This window comes from Camarhynchus parvulus, chromosome 4 (genome assembly GCF_901933205.1).
Source record: "Camarhynchus parvulus chromosome 4, STF_HiC, whole genome shotgun sequence".
In the NCBI taxonomy this organism is placed as follows: domain Eukaryota; kingdom Metazoa; phylum Chordata; class Aves; order Passeriformes; family Thraupidae; genus Camarhynchus; species Camarhynchus parvulus.
Window position 1 is genome coordinate 41,030,955 of NC_044574.1, and position 16,730 is coordinate 41,047,684.

The window sequence follows — 16,730 nt, forward strand, 5'->3', positions numbered from 1 at the left end:
AGGATGTTTCATAGGGACTTCCAAGCAACTAGTGTAAAAAGAATTACTCATCTAGAATCTAGACTATTCCAACTTCACCAGCAAAAAAGCCTGTAGGGACTGAATAAGTCTACTCCTGGAAGAATGAATCATTGCTTCTTCCTGAGAGGAAGCTGCCAACAGCTCTTGCGGGGGACACATACCAACAACACACACTTTACTCTGCTGTCTGCTACAGAAATCTCTTATAGACTCTACTCACTTGGCTAGCAACTGACTCACTGAGATCATAGAATATTTTATGTTGGGAGGGACTTTTAAAGGTCTTCTAGTCCAACCACCCTGCAATGAGCAAGGATGTCTTCAATTAGACTAGGTAGTGCAGACCTATTCAAGGCCCATCCTAGCCTTGACTGTTTCCAGGGATGATGTATCTGCCACTTCTTGGGGCAACCTGTTCCAGTCTTTTGCCACCCTCATTGTAACACCTTTCTTTTATCTAAACTAAATTGACCTTCCTCTGTTTAAAACCATTAGCCCCTGCCATATCACAACAGGCCCTACTAAAAAGTTTGTCCTTGTCTTTCTTACAGGCTCCCTGAAATGCTTCATTAAGTTCTCCCCCAGAGCCTTCTCTTCTCCAGGCTGAACAATCCCAGCTCCCTCACCCCTTCCTCCTAGAAGAGGTCCTGTAATCATCCCTTCATCCTTTACATGATCTTGGTGTCCTTCCTCTGGACTCTCTCTAACAGGCTGTCATCCTTCCTGTGCTGGGGACCCCAGAGCTGGATGCAGCACTGCAGGTGGGGTCTCACAAGGGCAGAGCAGAAGGGCAGAAGAGTCTCCCTGGTCCTGCTGGCCACACTGCTTTTAATGTAGTCCAGGATATGATTGGCTTACAGGGTGGCAAGTGCACATTGCTGGTGTGAGACCACTTCTCCCACACCACTGCACCTCATCTAGGCTAAGCATAATGATAAAAATATCTCAGCCAGTGACCGTGGCCAAATGCCTTGTGAATTACAGATGACTCAAAGCTTTGGTGGCCTCTGACATCGTGGAGCATGTGAAATCCCTGACACAGCTGCATGACCTGGCTCAGAGAGAGAAATGCCTCAGTGTGGTTCCACTGATTTCTCACTAAATGTTCCCAGATGGTAGCAGATGGCTTTTCCTTCTGTTAAGGGCTCCCAGATGCAATGTGTAACAGCACTCCGTGCCCATTACCTCTCCTACCCAACATCTGTACAGATGTGTGGGAATGATTACAATGCAGTATATGGACTGCAATGATTTATATAAATGCCACTTTATATTTTCTTTCAATCTGGGAATTACAACTGCCCTCTGACACATCCAATATTGAGAACATGCTGAGAGAGAGATGAAAACCAGCTTGATGAAGCTCAAGTCCAGATATATATTACAGGAGAAAGCCTTCAGAGAACACAATGAATCAAAGGATGAGAGATTTCTGGGATGGATTAGAGGAGTCCAAGAAATAAAGAGGCTCATTTTGATCAGCAGCATTCCCAGAAGGACTATAACTTTGCAGAAGTCAGACCCCAGAACTCTTCTGCCCCTTCTGTTTTTGCTGCAGGTATACCTTGCCTCCATGATGCCATTGAGTACAGGACATGGCTATTTTGAACCATTCACCTGCTTGGGAATCAAGGAACACCTTGAGGAGCCCCAACCAAGTGTATTGATAGTATGTCCATTAGTCAACACAAATGTCCGAAAGAGATTGATGGCCTTGGAGCAATTATTGTGACACTTATCCTTTGGGATGAAACATATTTTGCTTTCAGACCTTAGAAAGGCTGGAGTTATTCTGCATTTCTAAATCTTTATGGGATAATAAAGTTTACAAGCCAGCTGTCAACCCCCCCCCCCAATAATCAGTTCGGACAATTTGCCCATTTTACCACGGATCACCACTTTCCACACAGCCTGCCATTTCTCTCATAAAATATAAACCCAGGCAAACCCTAAAATCTCTCTCCTTCTCCCTATTTCCAGGCCTTGTGTGTGTGTGCGTATAACCTCGAGAAAGCAATGCTCCTTGTCCGCGGATGATCTCCGAGTCACTTAAGGCCGCTCAGAGGCAGGACCAGGGGCGGGCCAGAGCTGCAGCCACCCGCGGGCTCCCCGCTGCAGAGGACCGGCCGCCCGCCCGCCCCCGCCGGTGGGAGGAGCGCCGAGCGGCCCCGACCCGCGGGCGGTCGGGATCGCGGGCAGCCGAGCGGGCGGAGCCACCGCGCCAGCGGGCAGCTGCGGCATGTCGCACCCGTCCCCTGTCGCCCGGCCCGGCAAGGCCAGCAACCCCCGCGCCTTCTTCGATGTGGACATCGGGGGCGAGCGAGGTGGGGAGGGGGCGCGACGGAGCCGGGCGAGCGCCCCAGGCCGGGCGCAGTGCGGGCCGCGCGGGGGCCCGGGCCGGGCCGGGCCGCAGCGCTCAGGACGTGGGGGAGCCTGGGCCGGGCCGGGCGCTGCCCTGCGGGCTGCGAGCCTACAGCCCCGGCAGCGGGAGGAGGAGGAGGGTGCCCCGCCGCGAACGGGCCTCCCCCGGCCGAGCGAACAGGCCCGAGGAACATGGCGAGAAAGGCAACATGGCAGCACAGGCGCCCGGCCGGGGGTGCCGAGGGGCGATGCCGGGGGTCGGGCCCGTCGTTCCCGTGGCAGCCGGCGCTGCCCGGCCTCGGCTCCCGGCGCTGCCCACGTGTGCGGCCGCTCCCGCGTCGCTCTCCACGTGCTGCGCCGTGCCGAGCGCGCCCCAGCCCGGAGCCGCCCCCCGACTCCCGTGGCTGGGCCCCGCCGTGGCCGCGGAGCTGCCGCAGCATGGCGAGCCTGGCCTGGCGGCCGGGCCGGCAGCGGGGGCTGCGCGGGGAAAGCTCGGGGAAACCGCAGCCCTGGTTCTCTTGGCAGCGCCAGTGCTGCCAGAGGTCACTCAAAAATCTGGGCAAACGGTCAAAATCGAAATAAGGAAACAACAGCAAGTTAGCCGGGGTACTACTTGAAAGGTATAAAAAATTAATATGGAAAAAGATAGGGACTGCCTAAATCATGTCAGGATACTGCTTTTCACTTATTCATTCTGTTACTCAGAAGAATAAAAGAAGAAAGTCTATGAGATGATTTGCCTTTTATTGACTTTCAGTTGCCTAATTTGTTTTCATTCCTGTATTAATTAGAATCAATATATTTACATTTAGCTACCGGTAGAGTGAAGTTATGTTAATTAATTGACTGTGAGGCTGATGAGAAAACAGGAGCGTCAACTGATGGAGGCTGCTAGGAGTGAGAAATAGCTCTGTGAGAAGCCAGTTAGTGAAGGAATGACAATTCAGCACAGAATGCATTTATCAGCTGTTACAGGATCTGGTTGCTACTCAAGTTTAATTCCCTTCAGTTAAAACATGTACAGCAATTGTTAAACAATTGCTTGTGGTGTCTCCAATTGTAAATAGCCTTTATTCATCTGCATATCTCTTAGTAAAATTCAGGTTTAAGAGAGTGAGGGGTAAGGGATGTGTTTAGCAGGAGCTTTTTTATGGATTAAAGGTCTCCACAAAACAGTCTTTCTGTATTGTATCTACTTTTGATTGAACAAACTACATATATACTAAAATTGACATAAAAAAGTGCGTATTAAAATTCATAATTTGGCTTTAATATTTGTGTGTATGATTTCCCACACACCTTTTTTTTGGCAGAAAATGCATTTGGCATTTTCATTAGTTTTTGGCAGAATCTGCCTTTATTCCTGCTACATTATTCTTGACAGGGGAATTCACTGTTGGTAGTAACATTGCTAAAAACCCAGTGTAACTCTGCGAGCAATTGCCATGGAGCAACCCCAAGATGGAAATTGTATAGTAATCTAAATAAAAATAATAATAATAATAAAGCTTGAAACATTTCCTTTGACATGTAATGCTCAACGCATCACCATGCCAAGGACAAGACTTAAAAATGTCTTATTCTCTCTTTGTCATTTCAGTTGGACGCATTGTCTTTGAATTATTTGCTGACGTTGTACCTAAAACTGCTGAGAATTTCCGTGCGTTATGTACAGGAGAAAAAGGAACAGGGCCTACCACTGGGAAACCTCTCCATTATAAAGGATGTCCTTTCCACAGGAGTAAGTTCTGTGAAATCCTCAGCTTTCCTATTAGTAACAAAAGTTGTCTACCATGAATATTTGAAATAATATTAAAAAATATTTCAAATACTTGTTAAAGAAACAACTTTACTGAAGTTTTTCACTTTTTGATCCTCCTAATGATTATGTATTCTTACTATGCACTGACAATAGTAAATTATAAATTTTGCAAAACTAGTTTACTCTGAATTGTAAACAGCTTGAAATGAATTCCAGGTAAAGGTTTAAATATCAACTGAAAAGAACTACTTAGGTGACGCTTGGTAAATAAAAGATGGATTTTGGTTCCATTTAGGTGCTGGTGACAAGGATTGCTTTTCATCTTAGTTTTTTTTTCCCTTGTGCTTTTGTGCCTTGCTGATACATTTTATAACTATTTTCTTTTACAGTTATTAAGGAATTTATGGTTCAAGGTGGAGATTTCTCAAACCAAAATGGCACAGGTGGAGAAAGTATATATGGTGAAAAATTTGAAGATGAAAACTTTCATTATCAGGTATTCTGTTGAAAACACTGATTGTATTCAGTTGTGACATTTCAGTGATGTTACTCCTGCTGCAGTAATAACAGTTGTCAGCATGGGCACTAACCATTTTCATGTCATGTGATATGTGGTAGCATATGAGCAACACTGACTGAAAAACTTACAGATATCACTGTCCCATGGTTAAAGCAAAGCCCTGACTGCAGTCGTACTTGCCCCCAAACAGTATTTTAGGAGAAGAAAATACAGCAATCCTCCACTAATCAGATAACAAAATCCTGTATCAGACTTACAAAATCACAGAGTCTGTTAGGTTGGAAAACACTTGTAGCATCAACAAGTCCAAGCCTTGACCAAACACCACCTTGTCAGCTAGAGTATAGCTCTATACAGTCAGGTCTTGAACACCTCCAGGGATGATGAGTCCACCACTTCCCTGGGCAGCCCATCCCCTTCTGTCAAGAAATTCCTCACAATGTCCAACCTTAACCTCCCCTTGTGCTACTTGAGGCCATTTCCTCTTATCCTGTTGCTGATTGCCTGCAAGAACAGACTGACCCCCCCACCTCACTTTCAGGTAGTTGTAGGGAGTGATAAGGTCACCCTTGAACATTTTTTTCTCAAAAATCCTCAGCTCCCTCAGCCACTCCTCACAGGACTGAAAGGACTTAAGTTTGGAGCACAAACTGGAAATGTGACTCCAGTTTTCATCCTAAAGATAATTCCGGTTGTGTTCTCTGAAGTCTGACACTCTGGTGGTGCCCACAGCGCTGCTGCTAACAGTGTCTCTTCATTGGTACTGTCACAGGATCACATCCCTGAAGATGACTTTGTGTCATTACATTTTTGGTTGTTCTTTGAGATCTGGAGGTAATTATGAACATGATACAAATGATTCCCATTTCTGTACTTCTCAGCTCTAACAAATGTTGTCAAAGTACCAGAGATATGTTGAAGAACCCATTTGGATCCTGTACAGAGTCTAAGAGCTTGATTCCTGTTATCTATTTGCCAAGTATGTTAGGATTTCACTGGGAGTTTAAATGTCTCTGTTACGTAGAAATTCACTGGGTCTTGCACTTGCAGCCCTGCAGTGTTCTCACCCACTATCTCAGAAAACAAAGAGTTGTTTTTGTTGATGTTTGAGGACACTGGAACTGTTTGTTCTTGTGCTGGTTGCATGGACTGTTGCAAATTGCAGTAAACTGCAAAACTTTTGTCAGTAGTCAGCTTACCATCTCAGATCAATCCCACTAGGCTTTTCTTGATGCCACTTCTCCAGCTAATGGCTCTGCTGTTGGGGAGCACCCAGCTTACACAACCCCAAGCACTGTTACTATGGCATAGTTTTGCAAGCCTTGGATCTGTCAGAGAATCTGATTTTGTCCAGATTTTTTGCTTGCTTTATAAGCTTACAAAATGACTACAGAAACCATAATGAAAAAGACACTCCGTCTGTCTGCAGTATTTTTCAAGACACAGCAAGAAAATTCATGAGTGACAACAGTTTTCTTTATAGAGACTCTCATAATTTGGGACTAAAATTGATAGTTGCTCCCAGACAAAATGGGGTTGGGTATAAGTGGGGAGACTGAAGGCACCAGACTGCTCTCTATAATTTCCAACTTGTCCCCCCACATGTTTACAGACCAAAGGTAAACCTGCAGGTTTAAGGCAACACCAGAACTTACTGTTACTTGTTTTTTTTGTTTACAAATTATTACTGTCTAGCACTAGCTGTAACTGTGGAGAGAGGGGGGGAAAAGCTAAGGTTTACAGGTCTTAGGCAGTGAAGCAGTGACCAGCCTCAAATGGTATTTGCAAAAATCTGCTGTGGGGCAACCCTTCTGTTTATCTTGTTTGCCAGCAACTATAATGCCAAGTGTCAGATATTTGTTTTGGAGGCTGCAATCCTACCAGCTGCCTTCTCTTGCTCTTGCAGAGGACACAGGTTCCTCTGTCATTTGCCATCTCTGACTCCCAGGGCAAGTTTCAAGGTTAGAACAGATAAAACCAAGATCCCAGAGTTCCTAAGCCAAATCCTGACTGAAAAGATTCAGACTTACTGTGCCTTAGGACCAGATGAACAGTTCAGGCAAGGAGGTGTCCCTGCCACTATGGAAATCCAAACACTGTGTGGGAAGACAATTTTCAATACAACAGGTTTTTGAAACTGGTAGAGAATGTAGGGAAAAAGCAGATGCTTAAATACACCAGGCTCAGACTGTTATTTCAAACTAATCAACCTCTCATTGAGCTCTGAAATCTGTTTCTATGTCTTCTGTGCTATCATCATTTTTTGCCCCTCCTCTCCTTCCCACAGTCAAGTTTCTTAACTGTACCATAGCATGAGTGCTTTAGATGTGTACCAGTGTCTAGGTATAACATCCTCACTTACATTAAATGGAGTTCCTTGCACTTAATAACCAGACCAACTTGGAGAAAATAACATCTTTATGGTTGGGTTGTGCCACTTAAACAAGACATTCACAACACATAAGAAAAAATACATTTTTGCAGTCCAGAATAATCTATGTGATGGGACAAGAAAAGTCTTAGTTCAAAAAAGGAAAAAGTTCTTGCAAGAAACACGATAAACAGTATCTTCTTACATTAGGCTGTTTAACAGTTTTCTTTTAGTTTGAGGCCTAGTGGCTTAAGTGGCAAAATAATTATAGTTTAAAATCCCAACAGACTAAAAACTGTGTCTCTAGGAAAGTGAAGGAGATAAAAAATCCCCAAACAAAATCACCAAATTATGAATTTCAAAGACCACAGTCCTCTAAACTCCACAGTTCTACACCATACCTTATGTGAGTAATCCTTATAGAATTGACATTACATACCCATCTTAGCAGCTCAACATTAAAGTCGGTTTCAGTGGTGTGTAGCCTCATTTCTTAAGGCCAGTGGTCTTAAATAATTCAGTGAGGAACTTCACTCCTTCTCAGGTGATCTGCCTAAACTCATCAGCTGTGTAGGGGGTGGAGTGTAGAAGCAGCAGACAGGTGTTACAGCATTAAGTCACATGTGGCTGTGCTTGCTGGATTGGTAAAGACCCTGAACTGAGCATTTGCCCTCTTCAGTCATGGTGGGTAAAATTAGTTGTCACCTGTATGTAATTGGTTTACCAAGTTGCTGTGGCTGTCCTGGCTGTCTTTATGATCAGCCTTACAGAATCTTGCGTATGATTTTATAACATATTTTAAATGTTGATGGTGATTTTTTCCCCCCAATGCAGCATGATAAACCAGGTCTGCTGAGCATGGCAAATGCAGGACCTGGTACTAATGGCTCTCAGTTCTTTATTACAACGGTGCCTACTCCTCACCTGGATGGGAAACATGTGGTGTTTGGCCAAGTGATCAAAGGAATGGGTGTAGTTAAAATACTAGAAAACGTTGAAGTAAAAGGAGAAAATCCTGCTAAGGTAAGCAAAATGCAAAGCACTGAGGGATGATGTTTATTATTTCATTATATGATGTATAATCATTTATTCTAAATTCCTGGTGTAATATTTAGAACTATTAAATGTTAGTTATTTTTACTAACTGGTAATTTCCATTTGACTGTCCTTGTTAAGAGGCTTTTGTTCTTGCATTATACATTTTCCTTGCACAAACCATTTATTGTTCAACACAGCTGTGAGGGTGGAAGCCTTTGCCAGAAGTGTAGGATGGGCGATGAAATGAAAAGGTGGAATTCACAATCCCGCCTAAATGATACGTAATTCTTATAATTTTTATGTCAGAAGTCATGTTTCTGAAAAAGCAATTGGTGTGTAGGTCATAGCAGCTTGTGGGTGTTGGATGAATTAATACCTCTAACTTTAAAAGTCTTGGCACTTGAAGAAAGAACCATCTTCTCTAATGTAGTAGAATTTCCATGTCTTGTTTTTTGCTGCACTTCAGCTTGCTGCCAGTTCCTCTTCCAGCCTCCCTGTGAAGCGTGGGTATGGTGTTTTAGGAATGCTGATCCTCTGAACACAACACTTGGTGTGATAAAAGCCTTTTGATGAGGATAGGCTAATGATGTGATGGGTTTCTGAAATAAACGCACCCAAACAACAGATGAAAAAGCCTTTTTATGGACTTCCAGAAATTTCAAAGAGCACTTGGAAGTTCCTGCTTTTTTAAAAATTGTCTTAATAAGCAATACTACTATTTACACTTCATTTTTCAGTTGTGTGTCATTGCCGAATGTGGAGAGCTAAAGGAAGGAGATGACTGGGGAATTACTCCCCAGGATGGATCTGGAGATGCTCATCCAGATTTTCCTGAAGATTCAGATACAGATTTGAAAGATGTAAGTATTTTTCTTCTTGGGTATTTTACAGATTGCAAGACTTATAGGTGATCTGAGTTACATGGTGTCTGTGATGATGTTCATTAAGCTTTGTTTCTTAAGAATGGATTGAGGTCCTGATTAAATGGTAACATTCCATTTTAAGAAAGAGAAGGCTGTGTGGGAACAGATTGTGGTCTCTTTTTTTCAGTGCTAATTTCAGCCCATTTTTCCCCCCAAGAACTAAAACCTCACTTAAAATTGTCACACTTATTTTCTATTCTTGATTTCTTTTTATTTCTGTTTGTGCTGTAATGTCAGGTTGCAATTACTAGGACTCCATCCTGCAGACGACTAACTTAATGTTGTTATCTACACACTTTTTAAAATACTCACCCTTTAACAGACTCTGCCCCACTTATTAGAAATAAAGGATTGGCCTTTTTAAAAGGTTTTTACTACATCAGAGGTAGTTGTTCATTGTTCCCAGTAGCTGTTTACTTTTTAGATTGTTCAAACCTGCAGAAGATCTGTTGTTGGGAGTTAGGGAGCAGACTGGTGAAAGCAGCTCTTCTGCAGGGTTTTAATTTCTCGTGTAGGTGAACTAGACAAACTGTGTAAGTCAAACAGTGATTTGTGAGAGAGGGAAGAAAAGGGGGCTGCATGAGTAGATTCCAAATAGAGAATTAGAACAGTAAAAATCCATTTGAGCTAGAAAACAAACTCCTTGGCTGTTGAGAAGCACTTCAACTTAGGAAAATGTTTTTGGATAGCCCTTGATGTGGTGCAGAATTGAAGTTGGCAGGTGTCTGTGCCCTTTAACTTAAAATTTGTTCATATAAACCAACTACAGAAACCATGGTGACATTGGTCTCACACTGATCAGTTTTTGCCAAGGTTACTGATTCTAGTAGGGTAGAATAGACAGCTGTAATGATAAACTATTTATAATTACCACTAGAGAAGTAGCTTGAAGTGTATACAGTTGTGGAAGTAGAAATTATGGACTTGATAAAGACAGGCAGTTCTTTTCTCCTTCCATTGATACGTTAAGTGTTCAGAGAGAAGGAGAACTGTGTTGACATGACTTCCACTTTGAGCATGTGCAGAGTTCATGTGAGTGATACTGTTTTGAGAACAGAAGACAACATTTCATCAGGAATAAGGCAGTCTTGGTTGAATACTTTGCTTGTTAAATTGATCTTCTTTTCTTTGAATAATGGTCAACACCTTTATATATAACTCTATGTGGGTAGCAGCATTTAGGGAAAAGAATTGGACTACTCTGTCTTCTCTAGTATTTTCTCACCATTTATACTGTAGAAAAGCCACTAGGAATTTCATCTTTCAGATCTTTGTGTTACATAAAGAATATTACAGAAGTAGTTTGAAAGGTAGTATTTGGTTTAAAATTGGAGTATTTCTATTCTGAGATCTTATAAACCTTGAAAGAGGATGGGCCTGGGATCATACTGTTAAACATCAGTTAATTCATGACTTCTTTCATAAATACATTCATTCTTTATATTTCCCATCTATTTTATTAGGTTGACAAGATTGTGGCCATAGCAGAAGACACAAAGAATATAGGAAATACTTTCTTCAAATCGCAGAATTGGGCAATGGCAGCTAAAAAGTATAGTAAAAGTTTACGGTAAGGCTCTCATCCCTCAATCAGGTAGTTCCTGTAACCCAAATGAATACCACTATTAAGCAATGATTAAAAGCAGTGCCTTTAAAAGGTGCCTGGTGCAGTGCTCTTTTCTTTTTTAAACAAAGATCCTTCTGAATCTTGAAAACATCTGGTTGATTTTTAGCTACATAATCAAGTAGATCTTTGACTCTTTGCTAGGTAAGAAGTATTGCTGAGAACTGCCTAAATACTCTTTATAATACTGCCACTGTGCTGGTACATACCTGGGAAGAAAAGCATAGTACTATCCAGGGTAGTTAATGGACAGCAAGGAAGGGAAATTATTTTCTGTGATTTATAAAAAGCTTTAGGAAATTGATAAGTTCAAAAGACAAATGTGGCCCTTACTCATTCATTATTGTTTTTTTTTTTCTGTGGGTCCATACCATCATCCTGACTTCATGAATAATTCAGACTTGCCTTCAAAATCATAGTCTTTCTGCTTTTGCTTCCATACTGTTTCTTTCATATTTTCATGCTTTTTGCTTTAAGTATATGAACATCTCTTAAAAATAAAGTTATACTTACTGACCTTTATCCCGACCTTCTTAATGATCACTGGTTAAGCAACAGTGACAAAAATGTAACAAAAAAAATCAGGCATATTTAATGTTTCAGCTGAGATTTTAGCAGACTGGGTTTCAAGTAAATGTCACCTTTCTGAACCATAAAATGAATCCTTCAATTGCAGATATTAACCCAAGATGCAGTGTCTCAACCTGCCCTCAAAAAGCCCATCATAGAAACAGAAACCCCAAAGTAAAAAGGATTTCTATGCAAACCTTTTGGAAACTGTACATAAAAAAGGCTGGAATGGATCTTGAAGGATCTTTGTTGTATCTGTCCATTTTCTCTCCCCATTCTTAAGTAAATGCCAGGTATAATTACACCATCCCTTCCAGTTAGGTGTCTCGCTCACTTTTAAGCACACCCAGTGAATGCTCTTCCTGTCTGAGCTGCTTATTTGTCCTTGTAGGTGGAAATCATAGTAATTTTTCTAGATTAAATGAATCTGATCTTTCCAGCTTTTCCTTATAGGCCATGCTTTTATGGACATGCCCTGTAACTGTAGCTTAGAATCTAATACTTTATGTAGGATGGTGACCTTTAGCTGGCACTTCACTAGAACTGATAGGAAAAGAATAGCTCTTGCCAGGGTATCCCATGGCTTAGGTACAATCCACCTGGCACAGCATCTGAAAATGCTTTTTTCTTTTCACCTACAGTAACCATTATAATCTTCTGTTCTTTTTCTTGTTTTATTGCTTCTTAGCATTTTTTAAAAAATACATTTTTCATGTTAGAATTGACACTTTTTTTTTAAAAACAAAAAGAAAGTATTACTTCCTATTATCTCCCTTGATACTTACTTCACTGATTTCTTTAACTTGGAAGCTCTAACTTTATGTCCAGAGTGGTTGCAGTCTTTAATGTTTTGGTGTGATTTATAAATATTATACATGTGTTCCATTTGTTTTGAACATAATACAGATTTGTGTTATAACTCTCCTTACTTTTTACATGTTTGCTCTTTCTTGTTGTTCTCATTTTCAGCAAGTGGAACAAGCACTGGGACTGCATCTAATTTAGAAGCACAAAGCTTCTAATTTACTTTTTAAGTATTGCTAATTTTTGTGATCCAAAGGTTGTATATGAACAACAAAAAAGACAGGGCATGCAAAAAGTGAACTTCCATAGGCCCTGATCTGCAAAGACTACATTAATTCATAGCATGCTTAAAATGTGAATGTATGCAAGCACAATTTTTGTTTTTTAAATAAAACTCAGAGAAGTTCTATCAAATAGACCATTAAGGAGTTAAAACTTTTGTATCCACAGCAGACCTTTACCACTGGAAATAAAAACTGGACAGCATTAGCGCATTGTAAATTAAGAAATGTGCTTTCAAAACAGAGATGTAGTAACTGCTGTGGTTCTGTCCTGAACCAGTGTCAGTTTTGAAGTTCAGGAAAAGTCATGAAGGAGGACAGTGGGAAGAAGGTGGTGTTACTAATGCTCATAAACCACACTCCTTTACGAAGTAAAGTTAGCTTCAGATTTTAGCCACAAATGCCTAAGCTAATTAAAAGATTATTGAGGGAACTCAAGAAGAGATGAAGCTTCTCGTGAACGTGGAAGGTGCAATGGGGGTGTTGATTTTCTAGCACTGATGAGCAGCTTGTTTTTTAAGAATAAACTTGAGATAAATTCTGATGTTTTCCTGCAGTAGAATAGTGCATTTGTCTAAGAAAAAGAATGTGCTAATACAGTGGAGGACTAAGAGTTACAGGAAAACATTCCTTAGTGAGAGTTGATTGGTGTTTTAGGATGGGGTTTATGTATTTAGTTTAATAAGGATTTGTAACAGTTGAATTGAAGCAGCTTTAGAAGCAGTGTGGCTAGGTTGGTTCACATGTATCTGTAGAGAGATAGCTAAGGGCAGGACAAAATGGAAGTTGCAACACTAATCCATGTTGTGTATGAATCTGTTTTTCTGCAGGTATGTAGAAGCTTCTGAAAAAGTGGCAGAGGAGGCAGACAAACCCAAGTTAAAGACTGTTGCTTTGACCTGTATTCTAAACATTGGTGCTTGCAGACTAAAACTGTCAGATTGGCAGGGAGCCATTGACAGCTGTTCAGAGGTAAATGTAATGTTCAGTATCTTGGTCAAGAATTGGCCTGTATAGACACAAGACTACAAAGTTTTTTTAAAGTCTTCTGAAAAGCTTATGATTTGAAAGTAAACAAGTAGAAGCTCATGGTGAAGTTAGTACTAACTTTCCAATATGTGGCTTTTTAAAAAGATTCTGAAATTGAAATGAATCATTAGAAACAAACAAAAGAGGGCTGTTGCTTACGTCCAGGAAAAATGCACATCATTGTCAGTTTGGATTGTAGAGCTGCTTCTTACATTACAAAGAGTTAAACTGTTTTCAGTGAAAGAGGAATACTTTTCTCTGGAAGACAAGTATGAGAAAAATGTTTTACTTGCCTCTAGATTTGATGGCCTTGTATTTTATTCATGGCAGAGACTTTAACTAAATAACTAACCTTCCAGGTAGGCTTAATAGTGAAATAAAATGACTGAATAGCAGGAAAGAAGCAAGGTAGTGATAAATCTGGAAAAAAAAGAAAACCAGTAGAATTAAAGTAAATAAAAAAGGAACCATGACATGGGCATAGTGAAAATTTAGTAAATTTGAGGAAACGAAATAATTCAGTAAGACTCCAATAATATGAAGGAAACAGAGGAAATAATGCTCTTATCTGTTAGCAAAGGATCCTGAGCAGCATCTCCTAGGGCCTTGTGCTGAAAGCGGGAGTCTCACCTTATCTGTGTGTGAGGTCATTAGAATGCTGGCTTGCTTTCTAGCTTGCTGATGGTGGAAAACCTTCATAAACCTATATTTAGAACGGACAAATGGGGAATGAGAAAAGAAGAAAATAGGAAAAATATTGTGTAATGTGATATCTGTCACCTAGAAAATGGTAAAAACTGAAAGAAGTGTTACAGGTAGAAATTACTATAACTAATAATACTTGCCATTGTGGGAAGAAAATCACACTTCCTTTTTTTAAGAGTAAACAATTGTTAGATGAAGGCAACTTCATAGCTATAATAGACTTCTGTAAGTTATTTAGCTTATGTCTCATAACTGTGTCAGTGCTTTAATCAGAACACCAGTTTCCTAAAATTAGCTAATAAAGTTCTAGGTAATTGTTAATGAGAAACTGTACACTTTCACTTTTATGATTTCACAAGGCCAAAAGCAATTTAAATTAGCAGCCTGGAATACATGCATTGTTTGGTGTAAATAATGAATTATGGACAGCTGAACCTGTTCAAACAAAACTTGCATTGAAATAGCTGTATGCACAATGGTCAAGGTAAAACCAAAGAATGCTACTTCTGTGTATACAATCCAGACTAATTCTTAGCACAGAAGAGGCTGAAGGCTTTATAGTAGGTAGATCAATAGGAGCACCCACAGTAACACTTTGTTTGTATTAACAGCCAATACCCAAGTGATTTAAAAATACGGATGTGTTGTCTATTAATGACTTAAAGTTAGTAAATTAAATTAACAAAGCAACACATTGCTGTGAAGACATTTCCTCTGAACACTGAGAAGCTATATTCTTTAAATTAAAGACACATTATAGAACTAACTGCAGTAAAAATGTGATCTTCACAGGCAAGATAAGGTAACAGCTAGCTGACCAAATTATCCGAGGTATTCTGAAAAAATGATCAAAGTAATCAAATAGTGGAACAATCTTTTTGCCCAGCCACTGTATTTCCTATTTTGATACTGTCATATTAGAGCTGGCATATACACATTATTGAAAACATTCAGCTCAAAAAAGGCGTAATGACTGGAACTTGGCAAAGTTCCTGAAGCATGATGAGATGGATTGCTTGCATGTATTTTTCTAGCCCACAGTGAAAAAAATCTTTACAGGAAATCTCTTTATTTATGATGCCATTTGAGGAGGTTTTGGTGCGAAGGAAGGAGCTGCAATAGAGAGATGCCCTGTGAGACTTGAGGTTAGGATAATTTGAACTGCAGCAACTCCTCAGCCCTGACAGCTATCTATATATACACACACACAGCAGCTGTTCCATTTGGGCCTCGTGTGTGCTCATCCTTCACAAAAGACCACTTTGCCGCAGCGATACTGAAGCTGATTACTTGCTATTGAGTGTGCTGCATTATAGCATTCCTTTTTACACAGTTAATGTTTTGACAGCTTACCCTCAAACCAACTGTGAAGATTGTCTGCTGGTGTGAATTGTGCCATTTGTGGAGATGGGAGGCTGTGAAGTATAAGAAATGTTAATGTGACAATTTTATTAAATTTACAGGCTCTTAAAATAGATCCAGCAAATACTAAAGCTCTCTACAGACGGGCTCAAGGATGGCAGGGAATAAAAGATCTTGATCAAGCACTGGTAATGATCACTTCTTTTTGTCTTTTTAAATTTAAAGTTCTGTCAGATCATTAATTTATATTTTTCTTTTATTTAAGGCTGATCTTAAAAAGGCTCATGAAATAGCCCCTGAAGACAAAGGTAAAATAAGCTGTTTCTTTAAAAATTCCCTTAAGAATTTAGCAAAGTATCCAGGGTAGTATTCAGTTGGAATTAATACCAGTGTGATGCCTAAAATGCTAGCTTCTTAAACACTGATGTTCTCTAAGCACAGAACCCACTGAGGTGGAAAACCTGATTTTATACAGCAGTGATGCTTCTGTTGCACTGGAAAACCTGCTTATGTAGGTCAGCAGCATTCCTCTTGAACTATGTCTGTATCTCACAGGGCTATTACTAGCTTAATTTCTTCCTCCAATTGGGTGAGATTTTTATCTCCTAAGTTATGTATTGGTACCCACAACATGCTTGCTGCATGCTCCTCTATGTGGTTGCCTTACTAGTTGACACAAAGCAAGGGACAAGGCTTTTGCTGCTAGTATCTGACCTAATCAAAGATTAAATGCAGTTTTATGAACTATAACATAGGCAAGTTCCAGCAGTGACCTGGTGTTAACCTGTGAGGAGACCTAATGTAAAGAGATTACTGTAACTGTCATTTTCTTTTTGAGCAGCTATCCAGACGGAAACACTCAAAATCAAGCAGAAGATAAAAGCCCAAAAGGAGAAAGAGAAAGCAGCTTATGCTAAAATGTTTGCTTGATTTCTTTTTTCCCTAAACATTTCAATCTATGCACTAATTCATGCAAAAGGATAAATGGAGTTGCTTCTTTCATTTGCCCTCTGCTGCAGTTTTCAGTGTTTACAACACAAAAGTCTAATAATAAAGACAAACTGTTCAAAGTTGATGTGGTTTTCTCTTTTTTAAGCTGTAGTAACTTGTGTTTTGCAACTCAGGTATTTTTCTAATGTATAAAGCAATGGTGGTTTTCACAGCTTAATAGTGCTTCCTGAGCAGCTTGGTTTCAGATGAAGAGAATGTAGGCATTTTCATAGTTCCTATTAGAGCATGCCTGATTTCTTGTCTACCAGCATTTTTATTCCTTATATAGAATGAAGAGGCAGATTTTTTCTTTTTAGAACCATTTTACAAGAGGTATTCCCTATTATCATCATCAGGAAAAAAAAAACC

At 40.3% G+C, this 16,730-nt stretch overlaps 1 protein-coding gene across 1 annotated transcript; it reads left to right on the top strand.

Annotated features, from left to right (window-relative positions):
- Nucleotides 1–2,183: 2,183 nt before the first annotated feature.
- PPID (peptidylprolyl isomerase D) lies at nt 2,184–16,446 on the top strand. Its single transcript, XM_030947060.1, has 10 exons — nt 2,184–2,345; nt 3,983–4,123; nt 4,534–4,640; nt 7,870–8,058; nt 8,811–8,933; nt 10,460–10,566; nt 13,106–13,247; nt 15,473–15,559; nt 15,637–15,679; nt 16,213–16,446. Exons 1-10 carry the CDS (start codon nt 2,261–2,263, stop codon nt 16,299–16,301), a joined length of 1,113 nt encoding a protein of 370 aa, XP_030802920.1. The 5' UTR covers nt 2,184–2,260; the 3' UTR covers nt 16,302–16,446.
- Nucleotides 16,447–16,730: the final 284 nt, after the last annotated feature.

Excerpts from the sequence above, each read along its gene's own strand:
- PPID (XM_030947060.1), top strand. The coding sequence starts at position 2,261 with ATGTCGCACCCGTCCCCTGTCGCCCGGCCCGGCAAGGCCAGCAACCCC. Across the intron at positions 10,567-13,105 it reads AAGTATAGTAAAAGTTTACG|GTATGTAGAAGCTTCTGAAA; the intron begins GTAAGGCTCTCA and ends GTTTTTCTGCAG. Across the intron at positions 15,560-15,636 it reads AAGATCTTGATCAAGCACTG|GCTGATCTTAAAAAGGCTCA; the intron begins GTAATGATCACT and ends CTTTTATTTAAG.